Source organism: Colletotrichum truncatum, assembly GCF_014235925.2.
Source record: "Colletotrichum truncatum strain CMES1059 chromosome Unknown Contig_0002, whole genome shotgun sequence".
Classification (NCBI taxonomy): domain Eukaryota; kingdom Fungi; phylum Ascomycota; class Sordariomycetes; order Glomerellales; family Glomerellaceae; genus Colletotrichum; species Colletotrichum truncatum.
Window position 1 is genome coordinate 2,026,634 of NW_027222399.1, and position 18,327 is coordinate 2,044,960.

General features: G+C 51.8%; 6 protein-coding genes across 6 annotated transcripts; 3 read left to right on the forward strand and 3 right to left on the reverse strand.

Moving 5' to 3' along the window:
* Nucleotides 1-2,242: 2,242 nt before the first annotated feature.
* On the forward strand, nt 2,243-3,514 carry CTRU02_203508 (arginine-trna-protein transferase 1; the record flags this gene model as incomplete). Its single annotated transcript, XM_036724134.1, has 1 exon — nt 2,243-3,514. One exon carries the CDS (start codon nt 2,243-2,245, stop codon nt 3,512-3,514), a length of 1,272 nt encoding a protein of 423 aa, XP_036584248.1.
* A 1,796-nt stretch (nt 3,515-5,310) lies between these two features.
* Nucleotides 5,311-6,465, forward strand: CTRU02_203509 (3 exoribonuclease family protein; the record flags this gene model as incomplete). Its single annotated transcript, XM_036724135.1, has 1 exon — nt 5,311-6,465. One exon carries the CDS (start codon nt 5,311-5,313, stop codon nt 6,463-6,465), a length of 1,155 nt encoding a protein of 384 aa, XP_036584249.1.
* A 215-nt stretch (nt 6,466-6,680) lies between these two features.
* On the reverse strand, nt 6,681-7,510 carry CTRU02_203510 (uncharacterized protein; the record flags this gene model as incomplete). The annotated part of the gene is made up of 2 exons (XM_036724136.1): nt 6,681-7,070; nt 7,127-7,510. 2 exons carry the CDS (start codon nt 7,508-7,510, stop codon nt 6,681-6,683), a joined length of 774 nt encoding a protein of 257 aa, XP_036584250.1.
* A 999-nt stretch (nt 7,511-8,509) lies between these two features.
* CTRU02_203511 (cytochrome c) lies at nt 8,510-9,426 on the forward strand (the record flags this gene model as incomplete). The annotated part of the gene is made up of 3 exons (XM_036724137.2): nt 8,510-8,519; nt 9,027-9,217; nt 9,283-9,426. 3 exons carry the CDS (start codon nt 8,510-8,512, stop codon nt 9,424-9,426), a joined length of 345 nt encoding a protein of 114 aa, XP_036584251.2.
* A 940-nt stretch (nt 9,427-10,366) lies between these two features.
* CTRU02_203512 (ribosome biogenesis ATPase Rix7) lies at nt 10,367-12,799 on the reverse strand (the record flags this gene model as incomplete). The annotated part of the gene is made up of 2 exons (XM_036724138.1): nt 10,367-12,358; nt 12,494-12,799. 2 exons carry the CDS (start codon nt 12,797-12,799, stop codon nt 10,367-10,369), a joined length of 2,298 nt encoding a protein of 765 aa, XP_036584252.1.
* Nucleotides 12,800-13,995: 1,196 nt separating this feature from the next.
* CTRU02_203513 (exportin) lies at nt 13,996-17,743 on the reverse strand (the record flags this gene model as incomplete). The annotated part of the gene is made up of 9 exons (XM_070204219.1): nt 13,996-14,233; nt 14,291-14,711; nt 14,760-15,137; nt 15,187-15,657; nt 15,713-16,481; nt 16,538-17,259; nt 17,309-17,380; nt 17,437-17,528; nt 17,643-17,743. 9 exons carry the CDS (start codon nt 17,741-17,743, stop codon nt 13,996-13,998), a joined length of 3,264 nt encoding a protein of 1,087 aa, XP_070061982.1.
* Between the last annotated feature and the right edge of the window lie 584 nt (nt 17,744-18,327).

The window sequence follows — 18,327 nt, forward strand, 5'->3', positions numbered from 1 at the left end:
CATGTTGCCTTGCTTTCAGGCATCATCCGTACGGCGCCTCGTCTCATGGCCTCTAGACAGGTATGATGACCTCAACGTCGAGGTAATGTATTGAAGTCTTCTAGGTATCTGCCACAACAGTACATCTGGACACTCAAATTTTCTCCTATCATCTCAGCACAGGTACTTACCTGCCTAGCCAGGGCTCTACAGCCGCCCCTACCTACTCTGACCACTTTCGTTTCTCGGCAATCACCTAGACTGTACCTCGCTTCGTCTTTTCTGCTATCGTATTTCAATTTCCTGGTCAGGTCCATCTCTCGCGTCATCCCCGATCCGAAAGAGCCGCCGCCACCATATCCTAGTTTTGTGTATGCAAAGGGCTCCCCTAGGCTAACGACGTTCGAAATTCGCCTGGTCATCTGCCGTGAGGTAACCCTGACAGCTCGCATTACACGTGCTCTAGGCTCCGAGCTCCTGCATATCCGTGCCTCCATCACCTTCTGATGACAGACGTGCGAACGAACGTCTTTGTAGTAGAACGCGGTATCAAACATCACCAGGCAACGAGTAGATTGGGGCAAACAATTGCAAGCATACTCGTTCCGTTTCTATACATTGGGCATCAGTCGCGCTGGGCTGGGCAAAATCGTTCCGCGACGCTGGGCTGGCAGTTGAGGTAGGCAGGCAAACGAGCAGGCAGATAGCAGCGTCGTCATGCCCTGAGGACTTGGAGCTGCATATTGGGTATTAATCGGTAAATACAGACTACAAATACAGACCGAGCCGTGATATAGCAGGTTTCTTCGGTCTTCCTAAAGCGAGCCTCAACAGCAGCGTATCGTATTACGTCAAACACCCTTCGTACCTTTCCGTTCACTTCGCAAACTGGGCAACAGACCAACAGACGTCACAGCCAACCAGCCAGCCGTTACAGCGCTGCAGGTCAGAGAGAGAGAGAGGAAAAGCCAAAGCAAAGCCGCATTCACGTCGGACCTGACAACACTACGGCCCCCTCCATCCTAAACCCTCCGAGCCCCGCCATTCCCAGTCTTGTTTTACCTTCCTCATCTTGGGGCAGCTTGTTCGAAGATCGAGTTCTATCCGCCGTTATCCCACCTTCCTGGCGCAACACGCCTGAAGCCAAAAACAACGACCCTCAACGCCTCAGGACAAACCTATTTGAACTGCCCACCTGCCTGTCCTCCCCTCTCGGTAAATGCACGCTATTGCCTGGCGGATACCTAAGCAACTTTCGCAACGAACATCAGCCAACATTCCGTGCTTGCCTAACGCTAGTCCAGCTGGCTGCTTCCTTGGTGCGTTAGAGCGCGCAAGTCACAGCCGACAGTCATGGACGCAACAAGCATGCAGACCCCTGGTGATGCACTGTCCTATATAACTCCAATCGGTGAGCCGTTCGTCCTATTCTCTCCTCCAACCAACCGCCCCCGTGCAGCGTTTCCCGCCCGTCGTTGGCTCGTGGCATTTATGGGGAAGCCCCCAACATTGTCCCGCCACCTGCACATCTGGCTTAGTTGCCTTTTCTTCTCACGTCTACGGCGATCGATGTTACCGTATCCCCTCCCTCAGTCGTCACACATACACGCACACGCACATACACACACACCCAACTTCACAACATCTCTTTCTGCTTCTGTCACCTCGACCTCGATGTTGACAGGATTTTGTGTACGTGTGTGTGGGGGTGTGTGGAGGGTTGTTTGCGCAGCGCTTGCCGCAGCCCGATTGCTGAATCCCACGCTCCTTGAACCATCTGCCTTTAAAGTTTGGGCCGCGTTTCCAGCAGTCATGCCTGAATATTCAATGCACACGATGAACCTTGCATTTCCTGTCTGGTCATGTCAACATCTTGTATATCCACGTCAGTGAACGACGGCAACATTGCTCCAGTATCCCATTAAGATGTAGTGATATTACAATTCTTGAGTTGAGGCATTGGCCTCAAGTAACATGATCGATTTGGCTCTCGACTAACACACGTTTAGGGTATTCCAACTCGTCGCGTTGCGGTTACTGTGGCCGCCAAGGCAAGAGTCAGTCAAAACGTGAATGAGATCCCATGTCCCCAAACTGCCCCCCTCGGGAAATACCCGAGACTTCATGTCACAATATCTCGTCCCCTCACGTCATGGCGTGTTGTGGCATGCCACTCTCACGTTAGCTGCACGTGCAAATGCGAACGAAATCGGTGACTAGCAGATGCTACTGTGAGAATCATGAGGTTGAACGGATTACTGACATGAGCTGTCTCCTTTCAGGCTTCTCCTACTATGCTAAGGCTACCTCCCTTACGCCAGAATACTACCAGCTCTTGCTGGACCATTACTGGAGGCGGTCCGGGACGACCCTATATCGGCCGGATCAACTCCATGCGTGCTGCGTCCATTATACTCTCCGGCTGGACTCCACCCAGTTCAAGCCGTCCCGAGATCAGCGCCAAACCGTGAATCGTTTTAACAAGTATGTGACCGGTGAGGCTTATGCTACGGAAGCGGCCCGTCTCCACCCTCGGTCACGCGAGCAGGCCAAGAAGCGGGATTCCGAGTTTGACCTGATCGAGAGGATCCATGAAGCGGAGTCCGAGACCCTGCAGGTACCGCCCGAGCCTGCCCACAATTTCACCGTGACATTGGAAGACGATGAATTCACGGAGGAGAAGTACCTCGTTTACGAGAACTATCAGCGCGTCGTTCACAAGGAGGATCCAGCAGATATCACTCGGCGAGGGTTCAGGCGCTTCTTGTGCGAATCACCCGTCCAACGCAAGACTATCAAGACAGCAGACGGCAAGGAGCAAAAACTAGGTTCCTTCCATCAATGCTATCGGTTAGATGGCAAATTGGTGGCAATCGGTGTTTTGGATCTACTTCCTCACTGCGTCAGCGCCGTGTATTTTCTTTACCATGAATCCATCCACAAACATGCTCCCGGGAAGCTAGGAGCTATTCGTGAGATTGCCTTGGCACGAGAAGACGGATACCGTTATTGGTATCCTGGATTCTACATCCACACATGCCCTAAGATGCGATACAAGATGGATTATACGCCGCAATACATCTTGGATCCTGAAACGCTGGAATGGGATCCTATGGACAAGCGAGTGATGAAGTTGCTTGACCAGAAATCTTACCTGAGTCTTTCCAAGGAAGGAAAGGAAACTTCTCTGGACCAAGTCCAGATTCGAGATGGCGTGCAATCGGCCACAAAAGACGAGGCAGCAGTCGAATCAGGCGATGTGAATGAGGACGATAAGAGTACGTTTTTGTTTGATACAGGTATGCCAGGCGTCATGACCTTGGAAGAGGTTCGCACGTTGATTGAGATGGACCATCTCAAGCTGCGAATAGACGGCTCTGGCATGCTCTTTGAGACGGGTGACCTGGTCGCATGGCACCGGCAAGACGTAGGAACTAGTGGATGTTTGAAGGCCGGTATTGCGGAGCTAATTGCTGCATTGGGGCCTGACCTGTTAGAAGGGCTCGTCATCGACTTCTGGAATCCTGGTTTCTAAGCTGAGGTTATGACGTTGGCTGCGGTCCTAGTGTCGGACCAGATGGACAAGTTTATCCTGATAGGCCGCACAAAGAAGAAGATACACAATATCCTCCCTTTAAATTATACACTTGTACTTCTATGCATGTTATTGGTCTAAAAGATTGTCCTCTGGCTACTTCATTAGCAGCTTAGATTGCTGCCTTTGACTAACCCTTGAGCTATCCCGACAGGCCACAGTCGTTATCCTTTGATCTCTAAGCTTTGCAGTTCGAGAAGCGATGAAACCTAGATTGATAACAGTGAAGAACATTAGTCGAAACGGCAGGTTCATATGCATTACTCGCAGTGGGCCTTGGAAGTAATTTCTTATTCCCCTTTTAGCAACTCCGAATACATCAAAAGGCTTTTTGGGTCCCTGTGAATTATGTCATAAACCCTCTATAGCTTTCTCTTGGATTACACGAAGGGAGATAGGAGACCAAAAATAAGCCATAGACATTTTGATCAAACCGTCAAGTTCGAGTAACTTGTTGTATCGGACGAAGAGACTGAACAAAAGTACAGGTAGACACGCATTCTTCACTTCTCAATTGAAACTGGAACCAGGCGGCTCATTTGTAATCTTGCTTCCTCAACTGCATGGTCCAAATTACTAATGTCGGGTATGCCTCACATATGGATTCATGACCTTGGTTTGTCACAGCTGAGTTGAAGGCATAGGTTAGATTGGGAGTACAACCGGTAAACTGGTGTCATTATGATGAATGGACACTACGCCCTTTTCCAAGAGATAGCCTGAGAAGTGACTGATTCTGAGGAGATGATCGTATGTTGTGTCCCCTTCACATCCCTTGTTTTTCTGACCGAATATCATTTATAAAATGTTCCGCCCGGACCCAATTTGATGGTTGATTCAAACACCCTGTCTCAAACTCAATCAACCCTGAGTAGGAAATCACCAAGCTACGATGTATGCCTATTATCCAGGGTGTTACTAGATGCTGATTTCACTTCCAAACATGCGGCCTAGTGCCAATCGTGTTCAATCCTTCAGTTGGCGTGACTACTCCAATGCTGTCGGCCTAGACCAATTCAACACAAACGACAAACCACCTTGCCGGTCCCAAGGCAATGCCGACTTGCTGCTGATTTACTTCCATCACGCATCGGATAAAATTTCAACCATGTTCCTTTAGATTGCTATCCATAATACTAAGGTCAAGAGGTTCCGAAAATATTGCAGGTAGAAGAGGCGACCAGCTTCTAATAATTATGGTTGACTACCAGGTGCCGGAAAGAACACACCTGGTGCTGACATAGTTGCCTTCAAATTTGCTCCTTTTACTCATTGTTGATTTACAGACATGGCATTTCTTGATCCACACCAAGGTACTAGATAAACGTCAACGCACGCTATGAAGGACACAGAGAGAAACCGCATACAGTGAAGTCTCATTGTTAAAACCTTCAAATTCCCTTGGCGAATCTGTGTTATCAACACTTGGGCATAGGACGTCGTTCAAGCCACATGCGCCGCCACAACACCGATCCGGACAGCTCGCGCCCGCCGGTCGGCCCCACACCCCGCGGACCCCACCATCTAAATCCCTGCCTGCTTGGCCTCTTGGTGAAATTCAATCCAAGCAACTTTTTGCGACATCATCCAGCCACAGTTTGAGCCTCAATATCGTGGAAGATTGACGGCGAAAACGAGTATTGAAACGCTCTAAACTGCTGTCCGAAAAGACTGCTACAACAAAACAAGCGAAAAACAATTAGCGGTCGAAAGGGTCTTGCACAAACAGAGAAGCTATGGCGTCGGCACAGCAGGTTCTGCTCTCCCCAGCAGAGCTCGCCTACCTCCACTCAACCCTCTCCCTCACGCCGCCCATCCGCCCCGACGGCCGCAAAGCGAACCAGTTCCGGCCCCTTACAGCCGAGACAGGCATCCTTCCTGGCACCAACGGGAGCGCGCGTGTGTGCTTCTCCGACGGCACTGAGGCCATTGTTGGCGTCAAGGCTGAAATTGAGAAGACACCCAAGCCGCCCGGCAGCGATGAAGACATTGAGGAGACGAAAAAAGCAAGGCAAGACGGCGAGGAGGCAAGAGGCCGTAACGAATGGCTCGAGATTACCGTCGAAATCCCCGGTTCCAGAGACGATGACGCCGCTACCATCTTCCTGGCCAACATGCTGAGCGAGGCGCTGCTTGCCGACGGAGAGTTTTCAAAGAAGTTGCGAATTAACAGCCGTTTCCACTGGAAGCTTTACCTCGATGTTCGTATCACCGTCTTACGGTTCTCACAAGATAGCGCTAACTCTGATGCCTCACAGATCCTTCTCATCTCTCCACCCCTCTCGTATCCGCTGCCTTTGCTCTCTTTAACCACCCACATCGCGCTCCTCGCAACCCGCCTGCCGCGCCTCAAATCAGAGGGCGATGAAGACCCGATGTTCGACGACGACTGGGAGGCTTCGACCTACCTGTACCCCCGTGAAGGCAACGTCTCAACCTCACGACCTCCCATCACGCTGTTGGTTATCGCCGTGGGAAACAACATCATTTTCGATCCCGCACGTGAAGAGCTCGCGGTTGCTGAGTCGGCGTTAGCAGTATCCGTCGCCGAGGAGCGAAGGGCAGGCCATACTGGAGCCGGGGACATGGATGTGGACGGGTCGGGCAGAGAGCTGAAGTTGCTTGCCGTGAGAACAGTGGACCCACCGTCGAGGCTGACGGCGCCTGGTGTGCCCAACTCCGCGAATCCCGCGACGGGTCTGGCAGGCACGCCGTCGAAGCAGCCGCCTACTCCCCCGCCCACGGACGGCCAACCGGCGGAGGGCGTCTGGAAGCCGCCGATAGGAGGTGCCAAGCTGAACGTCCTAGAAGATATGATTGCCAAGGTGTTAGAGAAGGGAGGCATTGCGGACGAGGTGCTGGATGGCATCGCTGGTGTAGATCTGTCTTAGGATTTTTGAATTTGTTCAGGGGCAATTGGGCTGGTTATTTTTACGCTTGCGGTATGGCGATATGCACCAGAAAGGCAAGGGGAAAAGACAAAAGTCATGATACCAATTGGTGGTTCTTGTTTGAGAGATGTCATGTTGTACATGGTTTGATGAGGGTATATTACAGAATGGCTCCATGCCGTTGTATATTACACTAGTGCCAAGTGATCTTTCGTTTAGAAGATGCCGAGCCACTTCTTCCTCTTCTCACCCTCCTCAGGCGCCGGCTCGACGTTTCCAGCCACAGGCGAAGCGTCAGCAGCAGGCGCCGGCTCGTCAGATTCCTCCTTCATGCCCAAGAAGTTGGCGATGGGGTTCTCCTTGTCCAGGCCGTGCTCCTTGCGGTAATATTGACGCTTCGCAACGTCGTCGGTATGGCGCGTGTGCTTGGCAATCGCCTTCTCGTTGCGATCGCGCTCATGCAGCTGCATGACTCTGATCCAGGTTTGGATGAAATCGATTGGGTGGCTCCAGAACTGCGAGGCGGGGGGAAGGAGGTGCTTGAAGGGGGACGTGTGAGTGAAGTTGAGATATAAACTCGTGATGGCCAAGGTCGTTAATGTTCCCTGAACATTCAATGTTAGTGCAATCTTCCATGTTACGGAGCTAACTGCGATCGTACCAGTGTGATGACCAAGTGAATCGTGCGGTTGTTCACGAACCAGTGCGCCCAGGTACCCTCAGGAGCCATCATGCCGGGGTATTCCCTTACGCGCTGGGCGCGCACCTCCTGCGAGCTCAGCTGCCCACCATAGTGATTTGGCAACTGCTTCTTGGGCAGGCGGGAGCCGTGAGAGGGGGGGTTGAACTTGGCCGGCTTCTCGAGGACGATGGGGCCCTTCTGGCCTCCGGGCGGCTTGGACGAAGCATAACGAATCGTCCAGGAGGCATTGCCACGAAGGGCTGCCGTCGCTGGGCGGCCGCCGGTCGACCTCACTGCTGCGGCACGCCACATGGGGCTCAGAGCCGGTAGGAGGAACCTGGGAAGAGTGGCCGAGGTCGCCATTTGGACGTTTGAGTGCTTTGGGGATGGTTGTGACGCCACACGAAATACTCCGCCCGAAAGTTGCCGATTGATGAAAATAGGTCACCTGGGCATAAATTATTAGGTTTTGGGCTAAAGCATGCGTTTCACAGCGTCATTGAGGCTCTGGCCCGGATCGCTGTATCATCAGGTGCGCGGCGGCAGAATCGGTTCGGGGCTGGGAAAATAGAAGCTCCAGGAAGATTTTCTTTGCAAGCCGGTGTGGAGCTAGCTGCTCCGTCCTAAGCTACGGATACGGGTCGCCGAACTTCCTCCGTGGCGGGTGTAAAGAAGGGTACGTACCCGACGTTCAAATCTCAACATTCAAAAGCTGGCGGAATGATCCCCACCAAGATCAGCTGCAAGATTGACTCGTTCGGGCTCTGGGTAACAGACGCCGAAGAGGAAGAGAATCACTGGGAATAATCAGGAATCCCCGTCGAGGCTCGGGAAACGGGATGGACGGGGACGCGGCGGGCTCTAAAAAAATTATCAATTACAGGGGGAGCCAGGACCCGCTGGTCCGCCCAGTTCACCAGTGAACCAAGCTAACAACCACCGACACGCAGCGGACCAAGTAATGTTCCGGGCTAGTATCCGGTTTTGCCCGGGTAGATGACCCCGGGCGCATGACAGTCTTACCAATGTTGCGTATCTGATTGGTGGGCGCGCTGCCACACATGTGGCTTGTGCACCGTGGATGGACGAGTGTGAGCTCATTCCAAGCCAGGTACCTTACTGCCGGGTGTTGTCATAATTAAAATCGGATAGTGTTGACCGTGTCGTCTCTTCTTTTTCCCTGGCCCGATCCTCTCTCAAAAGTTTTTTTTCTTTCCTTTTTCCCTCTCACCAACTTCACCCTCCTACAAACCTCAACGACATCTTGACGACCTTTGCAAAAGATCTTTTCTCTTTTGCATCTCATTACACCTGATACCCCCTTTCAACCTTTCCTCCTTAATAACCTTTTAATCCGTCAAAATGGCCGGTGGTAAGTTGCTTCTGCGTAGCTCGCGTGCCCAGCAATCTATTTCCTTTCCCGCTGTGGTTGGCGGATCCCCGAGAGCCCACCCGAAGCACTCCCCTACGTCGGCGACAAGCCATTGAGCTTCGGAATCCTCCTCTGTGAGCCCGAAACGATGTGGACTTGCTTCCTGGGTCAATTATCCGTCGAAATAGCCCACTGCGAACACTCCGTCGCGTGGAACTTGTTCTTCGAATACCACCCGATGCCATGCGCCATTTTCCTCGGTCACCTCGCTTGAAGGGGAAATACCGGCAAATGAGCAGGAGTGAGGCGTCACAACAACTCAACAAGCACCATGGGACAACAACTCATGGGGGATGTGCCCATTTTGCCATTGGCGCGTCGTGCTTTCTCGGCAAGAAATGATGCTTGCGGCTCTTGGGATCTTTTCTGCTCAACCACAGACCCGCAGCAAACGGGCTCAACCACATCAGGCCATGTGATGAGATCTCACTAACCTCGGCAATTCAGGTGATATCAAGAAGGGTGCCAACCTCTTCAAGACCCGTTGCGCTCAGTGCCACACCGTCGAGAAGGACGGCGGCAACAAGATCGGCCCTGCCCTGCACGGCCTCTGGGGCCGCAAGACCGGTTCCGTTGAGGGCTACTCCTACACCGACGCCAACAAGCAGAAGGGCATCGAGTGGAACGACAAGACTCTGGTATGCGACACCAAGATCCGTTGCGACAATCTTGAGATAGTAATCACTAACCTGCCTTTCTACAGTTCGACTACCTCGAGAACCCCAAGAAGTACATCCCCGGTACCAAGATGGCCTTCGGTGGTCTCAAGAAGGAGAAGGACCGCAACGACCTCATTGCGTACGTTTATCAATCTCAAACTGTCATTGATGTTGAACTCAATTGCTAACATACTCTAGCTACCTCAAGGATGCCACCGCATAAATGTGGTGATGTGTAACGATAGGATTGCATTAGACGGATTGGCGATTTGCGAATTGTACCATAGACCACTTTAGAACAGTGTGTTTTTTTCTTGGGCTTCATCAATGGCCCTTTGATATGATCTTGAACACTCTCCCCTTTCAAATAATTGACGATGATGTACAACCACGCTTTTTTTCCCACTTACTTTTCGCTTGCGATCGGCAAATTTGTCCATGATGTAACGCGCCAAACTAGTGCTTAACCCTGTCGGCTAGTGACCAAATTCATGGTAAAAAAAAAAAAAATTGCTTACTCACCAGACGCGCCCAGTCTGTTCCCTTTCGTGTTAGCCAACCAGATGACTCGTATGGCATCATTATCCTGGCACTGATCTGTGGAGCCTGTTGTCCGAGACAAGTCGACCGCATATTGCATTGAATAAGGAAAGCAACGACAATCCGGCTGACGTCGTCGTATACGGCACTACTTGTCGCCGCATATGTCATGTAAGAATTCATGCTGATTCAGATGGTGAATGTCACTTCTCCACTTTTTAATGGCCAACTGTGGTACCATCGCATGTGCAGTATGCAAGGGGTGGGGGACTTCTTTTTCTCTTAGTCTTGCTTCCCGGATCTTCGGAGCGTCACGCAGGCCTTACTTACCCATCATCATGAGCAATGTATGAGGCGCGAGTGAAGCGTACAGTTGAAGTACGGCATGGGCAGCGACTCGTACCTCAATTGCCACTAGCACGGAGGCAGAAGATGTAGCGGATGTCGCTCAATGTAAGGTTCAAGCAAAGGGGGAGACAGCAACGACAGCGATAACAATTGAAGCAATACCAATAGCTGGAGGGTAGATATGTGACAAAAAGTCCCCGCTCTAATTTTCTCTCTAAATCTAAAATTTATGATCCAAGTCTAAGTCTGGTGATGCAATTTGGCCGCCAGCTTCCTATACGTCTCCGGGTTCGGCACGCTAGGCTTCGTCTTGCGCAAGGCAATATCCCAATCCTGGCGTGTGAGCGACGGCTCTCCGCCCTCATAACGCAACACGCACTCGTCAAGCGCATTCTTGTATAACCCGTATAAATCGGCACCGCTGAATCCCGCGCACCGGGCGTCCCGCGCGATGCTCTCAATCTCGTCGCCTTCCGTTCCCCCGAGGCCGTTACGCACAATGGTGCGGAGAATGTCCACGCGCTCGTCCTCGGTGGGTAGGTCGACAAAGAGAAGCTTGTCTAGACGTCCGGGTCGGAGAACAGCAGGATCAATCATGTCCGGGCGGTTACTGGTGCCGATGACATAAACCTCGCCTCGGTCTCCAGCGCCGTCGAGCTCCGCAAGAAGTGCGTTGACAACACGGGCACCGGCCTCGGTGGTGGTGTTCTCTCGCTTGGGCACCAGGGAATCCATTTCATCAAAGAAGAGAATACAGGGCGCGCAGGACTTAGCGCGGGTGAATAGCTCGCGGATGGCGCGCTCTGACTCTCCCACGTACTTGTTAAGCAGTTCGGGGCCCTTGATAAGAATAAAACTGGCCTGCGCATCGTTGGCGACAGCCTTTGCGACGAGCGTCTTTCCGCAACCAGGGGGGCCAAAGAGGAGGACACCGGCGGGGCGCTGCTTGCCGAACTTTTGGAAGAGGAGGGGCTCCTTGATACGACGGACAATGGACACCTGGAAGGCGGCGCGGACAGAGTGCAGGGCACCGACCTCGGACCAGGTTGTGCTCGGGATTGAGGAGAAGCCTTCACGGCGCATGTAGGGGGTGTGCTCGGCGATGGCGTCAACGAAGTCTTGATGACTAACGTGCACACGCGTTGGATTCGTGTATGAAGGGTGCTCAATGTAGTCATACCATAGGCAGACGTCCTCAGCGTCGCGGTCCCAAGGGTTGTCCGTCGTCTCCATCTTATCTGATTGCAGTGTGTTCCTGGCCCTTGCGTATTCCATGTCCATGAAACGGTCACTAGCCTTACGGTTGGCGACCTGGACTACAGCGCGGATGTCGTCGCCCACGAAGCCGTGAGTGCGGACAGCTAAAGTCTTTAGGTCCACTTCAGGGGGTATCTCGAGGTCTTTAGTAACCGCCCTGAAAATCTCCTCTCGGGCATCGGTATCTGGGACCTTCACTGTGATGGTCTGAGCGAAGTAATCCGGTCTTCTCAGTGTAGCGTCGATCAACTCTAGCTTGCTTGTTGTGCCCACGACCACCACACGTTGACCTCCTTCCTCCCATTCTCGTAGACGCCGAATATTCAGCTTCAGTTGCGTGATGACCTCGTGGTCGAACTCACTGTGGCTGTTGCCGGACTTGGTCATATACTCATCGAGGTGTTCGATCAGGACGATGCATGGCGCGACCTTCTTCGCCTCGTCCAGCACATCTGTTACAATTTTACTGACCTTCTCAGGGGACCTAGTCTCAGCCAGGTACCGACCAAGAGAGATGACAGGAGTCTTCGTCCTCCAAGAAAGCGAGCGCACCAAAGACTGCTTTCCCGTACCAGGGGGCCCGGAGATGATGATACCGATAGGCTGCTCGCCAAAAGGGTAGAAATCTTCAGGTTTTCTCGCTCGCGCAAAAACGTAGCGGCTCAGCTCGTCCATTATACCACGTACGCCGCCCAACACGACGGAACCAGGAGGGATCTGTTCAGGCCCATATTTGCTGGGCTTCATCGCCTTCTTAGTTACCGTCGTTTCCGTTGCGGCAGTCCCGTTGGTTTTGACGGATTTGGACGTAGAAACAATCGCTGAGGCATCGCTAGCAGCGCCGTTGGCGGATTCGGGCTCTGGGGAGAGACGACGTTTCTTGGTGCTCTTACCCTCTAATCCTTGAGCCGTAACTGCAGGGGTGACATTCCAGTGCTTCGTCATTTGCCTATTCAGCAAGAAGCGGTCCTCCTGCTAAGAGATTGTCAGAATACATGTGCAATTCGGGGATTGTTTGAGAAAGTGTAGGACACAACATGCAAGCGGATGAGAGAGCGACGTGAGGTTCATGCCCAAGCGTCTACCAAAGAATGAATAAGCAACACTCACTTTGAAAGCCTTCTCAGCCTCTTCCGCAGCTTCCAGAAGGTCATCACTGTCCTCTGCTTCCGCCGCCTCCTCTTTCCTAAAGTCTAGTACCCTTTCAATGGCGTCCTCCAGCGGTTTTCTTTTTTGCCGGCTCAGACTGCTGTTGGATTTCTTGATGCTTTCGTATATGGCCGTCACTGTCAATTTTGCCGGTTTCCTCTTCCCATCGCCTTTCTTGGCGTAGTCATTCTGTCGTTCGTCCTCCAGCTTCTTTACAATCTGGTATACATCACGGTCGAGGCCATGCCTCAAACTTATCCGTGCCATTGTGCGGGCGGGGGGTAAAATGTCTTGAAAAGCGAGTGAAGTTTGGAGTCGCTCCAGGGTCCTTGAAAAAAAGTATTTTGATCGGGAGGCGGAATCAGACGTTTATTCGTTCTTATTGGCCGGGTGCCCGATTTACTCCACTAAAAGGTACGATAGTGGGGTGTTCGCGGACACACGAGCTTAAGCCGACTCCCTCACTCAAGATTTATGCGCTAGAATCTAAGACCTCATATGAGTGAAGGACAGACAGTATAAGGTAACTTTTCTTCAGCTCGTTAAAAATTAAAAAAATCAGAAAAAATCAGACTAAATAGGATGCTTTGTCATCGTAATCACTGTGAAAACATGTTTTTATGAATTTGCGCCATCGGAAAACAAGCCAAGAAGCCGACATCTACTTTTCATATGTCCAATCAGTTTTCACGCGGCCCAGAGCCCGCAGAACTATGAGACTGTACAGATTTAGTCATACGCCTAAACGAAAACTTCTTGTTTGTTAGCGATCGGGTACAGTGTGAGTGGACTGAATGATGTGTCGAACACATCACCCGAATACAATAATAGGTTTCTTTCATCAAAAAACGAAGCCAATGAATGCTACGGTCAAGATACCCAATGAGGAAACTGCACGACAGACAAGGCAACGAAAAATGAGAGAACTGAAAAAGGCAGCGATAGTTGTGCAATCTATCTGGTGGATTTGCCTACATAGAAAGCTTTCTACCACTACATTCGGCGACTTGCCGTTCTTGTTGTATAACTTTTCTTCTGATTTTATCCCTTAATGTCATAACCACCTCTCGCCACTCGATGGGTTCCAGAGCACCAGCGCTTCACTTCGAAGGAAAGCACTTGACCTCCAGACACCCTCCTCACCGTTTTCCGTTGTCAGATGAATGAAAGGAAAAGCTCGGCCCTGTCTGTGTCAAGGTCAGGGCCTAAGGCGGCGAAAGGTTATCCTGCAATCATCAGGTCATCTATCCATGGTATCACTACAGAATGAGCGGGCTAGAACGGGCCGCAGAGCCAGGAATTGGCGAGTCGTGCTCTAGTCCGTGACACTTGGCTTCTGGTCAGAGCCCGTAGAGCTCCCACTCATCGAAATTGGTTCCTTCTCCCCGAGGTTCCCTTGACGGCTTCTTGTCGTTCTCAGAGTCCCTTGTCGGGGCATACTCGGTTCGCAACTCTTGGCCAAGTCACAACTCGTCGTCCTCCAGCTCAGACGGCTTGAGGAGACCGCCAACCTTGCCTCGTCGCTCGAGGTCGGCTGCCTTGGCATCTCGTTCCTGCTGCTCCTTCTCCACCAGGAAGAGCTCAGCATTGTCGCCAGCGAATTCCTTCAAGGAGATGAGGAAGTCACGCAAGTTCAGGCGGAACTTGTCGTACTGAGTGTTGAGAGTGAACAGACCCTCGACGAAGGTTTGGATTTGAGCACTGAAAGTAACTGTTAGTGCATGTTGAGGCTTAATAGCTTGAAGGAAAAGCACTTACGGTTGCAGGTTAGGGAAGGCACCGCGAAGCAAGTTAGCCACGAAGTTAGCAAGGAACTCCTTGTTCGAGGTGCCAGAGGCTGCCTGGTCGGGGCTGTAAATGGGACCCTGGATCTTTGGTACGCTGCCGTCAGCGGGCTGCACAAAATAGAACATCCGCATCAGAACCATAGACTGAGTCTTGAAGCCAGCCTTGTGATCGCTATCGGTGAGGACGAAGAACACATCCTGTAGGATAGTGATGAAGAACTGCTGGAAGAAAGCATTGGAGGTCTGAACGTCAGTCTTCTCAGCGATATTGTTGATGAGCTCGAGGCACATGTTAAGTCCCGCAGCCTCAACATCGCGATTGTCGTGCTTGAATGCCCATGAGCAAGAGTCAATAACAAACTTGAACTGGCGGTTGTCCAGTTTCAGCAATGCTAATTAAATTAGTGTCCAATCTCCAAAGCAATTGACAGTGTACGTACCAGGGAAACAGTGAAGATTGATAGCCCGAAGGAGATTGAAAAACTCAACACGGTGCTCGGGGAACTCGGAGAAATCCTTGTTGATCATTTCCAAAGTGCACTCGAAGACATTCTCCATGATGTTCGGGACCTGGTCCTCCATCAACGCGGAAAGTTTGGTGATAATGGCGGACATGGCCTTGAGAACCTCAGCGTCACGAGCACCCGGCACATTACGGTTATAGTCGACAAGAACGGACTCCAGCAAAGGAGGCACCATCTGCTGGCGCACAGATTGCAAGTCCTCGGCCTTCTCAACGTAGGTCTCGACCAGCTTGAGAATCTCCTTCTTGATCGTACGCAGACCACGGACGTTGGGCATCTTGGTCGCGATTTCGCCTTGACAGTCGTTAGCTAAGTTTCTAATCTAGCAGTGGAAAATGTATACCTTGCTTCTGAACAGCCTCAGAGATCAGTTCACTAGTGGCACGGTACATCTGCAGCATGTCGAGGAAGATGCGACCGATTTGGGGATAAAAGTAGGGGCCAATGGATGTGCAGGCTGAGACGTTTGTCTTCATGATGTTGCCGATAACCTTGATCGTCTCCGCATCCTGGAGAATGATGGGGTTAATTCGGGCCTGCTTTATGATTTCATCCCAGGCAGCGTTGGGAATTGCCATCAGATCACTCAGAAGACGCTCCTGCTGGTGTTTGTTGCCCTGCGCGGCAACCATGTAACCGCAGGCCTCGTAGAAAGTGTGAACCTGCTGAGGAGACAGGTCGCAGGTGATCTTGTGCATGTTGCGAACGATCTCCTCAATGAAGGGCTCCTGCTCACTAGGCTGAAGCGCAACGAAGTGACGACGGCATTGTCTCGCAATCTTAATGAACGTGTCGCAAGCCATGTCCTGAACACCTACAGCATGTTAGTGCCCAAACAAAACACACATAAGCATGAGATTTGGACTTACCCTCATGAGACTCATGCATGAACTCGAAGAGCTTGTTGACAACAGTCTTGAGGAACTTCCAGTGAGCCTTCAAGAACCGAGGGTATTGTCCGACAATGTACATGATGTTGGAGGCAACGACGGCCTTGTTGTCCTTGCCGCGCTTCATCTCCGTTAGGCCCAGAAGATCCTTAATGACTGTGACTAGGAATCGCTTCTCAGTCTCCTCATTCATGGCCAGGGAAATCGAACCGATAGCCCAGCATAGAACGTTGCAGTTGTGCCACGACCATTCGCTGCCGTCAACTTGACGGGCAAGTTTCTCCGTCATGATGTTTTCAGTATCCACGACGTCCAAGTGTGTGAGGTAGACCAAGCACTCCCTGATGGTCTTGTAAAGTTGGACTGTATCGCTCTCCTTGACGAACTCTCGCACAATCTCTCCCTCATCGTTCTCAACGACGAGGACCTCCTCGGGTCGGACCATCTTCTCAATCATGACGGTGCGGAGGTTTGATAAGACCTCGTTGTACTTGTGCTTGCGGAGAGGATAGTTGTTGAGCATGGTCGGGTTAGGCGCACCGGCTCCAGTCATACCGCCAGCCATGCCCATCAAAGGGTTCAGCTCGGTCATAGGGAGCTGCTGCATCTCCTCAAAGAGCTCCTGGACAAGCTTGAGCCAGTAGTCTAGGCAAATCTTGAAGATCTCGCGGTCGTCGATCTGAGATATGCGGATTAAGTAGTAATGGCCGTGGGTAAGAAAGTCCCTGTTCGGCAGGTTCTCAATAAGCTGCGAGCTAGTTAGCATCACTTATGGCCCGTTATGTCAGGAAGGTGTTGCCTTACGTTCAGATGCATGCCGAAGAAATTGCATAAGAACAGAGCGAGGTTCTGGATGAACTCCTGGTCCCTGGAGTTGCTGTTGGGATATGTCGACTTAAGATCCAGACTGATAGGAATAATGGTCGCAATGGTTGTCAAAACCTCGGTGAACATCTTAACCAACTGCTCGTCATACGAATTCGGTTGCCCAGGCCCACCAGTCTGCAGACCGCCAATTTCCGTAAGGCACTGCAAAGTAACGTTCCGGAACTCGGGGACGGGCAAAAATCGTGTTCTCAGAGTGTCAATCAGAGGCGTCTCGAAGATGTAGCCGAGAGGAATCCAGTTGCAGAAGCGCAGTAATGTCTCGAGGGTGGCCTTGACCAAACTCGGCTGGTCGGCGGTGTTCAGGACCTCCTGGCAGAGTGTGAAAATTTGGGAAAACTCGGCGCACATGGTAGTCTTGAGGTTTCGGGTCTTAGTGGACGTCATTTGCTCGGCGGAGTAATCGAAGACCTCTTCGGACAACAGGCGGAGAATGACCATGTTATTTTCGCAGATGGACAGACTTGAGTGACATGACGTGATAATCTCGTTAATAAACGTAGGCCAGTTATGGGGCCATTCCTGCTTGAGAATTGAAATCAAGACAAGGTTGAGCTTGTTGAGCAGGGTGCGCTCAGCCTTCATCGTCTCTTCGGAGCTAGAGCACTGGATGATGAACTGCACAACAAAGTTGCGGATACCTAAACCAGTCAGTTATGTGTAGGAGCGCGATGTGCAAAAGTTCCCAACCTTGGCACTGGTCTCTGGGAAGAACCTTCCATCTTGTCATGATAACGTTGTCCAGCACTTGCAAGCCCAGGTCTGCAACCGTCAGCTAGTCTGCATCTCTAAAGATCGGTAGTTTGTAGACGACATACACTTCGTTTGGGGGTAAGTCGCTTCGGAAAGAATCTTGTCGACAAGGAGCCAGGCATCTTGATCTTCCTTAAACTGTAAGGGTTGAGATGGTCAGAAACCAAAGACATAATTTGGTTCGGGGAGTATTTGAGTGCGTACCTGGTTGAGTGCAGCTTGAGCTTGTTTTTGCTGTTTGGCACAAATGGTCGGTCAGCCTCGGGCCAAAAATCTCAAACCTCTAGGGCAGGAAAAGCTGCGCACCTGTTCGCCACGGCCCTCATAGAAGGAGCGGACGAGATCGTCCAGCTCCGGGATCGTGATAGCCATCGCGGGTCGTGCGGTACGGCGGGCGGGGTGGTAGAAGGCAGTCGATCTCGATCGCAAGAGGTAACGGATGAGGGGGACTGGTCGCAGGCACTCTATGAGGAGGGGAAAACGAAAGAGAGCGCTGCGCAAGGGTGGTGCGAGCGCTTCGGCAAATGCAGCAAAGGACGAGTTCAGCTGTTATTCGCGAGCGGATTTTGTGCAATGGTTTGAGAAAAGAAAAAAAGAGAGGGAGGAGGGAGCAGAGGAGTGTGAGGTGAGGAAAGTCTGCCTGGCGTGAAGGCGAGGATAGGTTGGTTATCGAGAGCGAAAGAGACGGATGGCGGGGGACAACCAATTTTGTCAGCCGCCCGCTAACTCCACCAGCCACAGGTATCAATACCTGCCATAGGTCTGTCTCCCGGCCGGACCCAAGGGCCGTCTTGAGCACCCGACAGCACTGAGCAGCCCCCGCCAGTAGCACCTCGCGAAGCTTGGGCCGGACCACTTTACGGCTTGAAGACTTTCTTTCGGTCTGCGTTACCCAGGCACCCACCCCTCTTCCCCTCTTTTCCACCTGCAGTCACCTGGCACGGTGAACCCTGCCT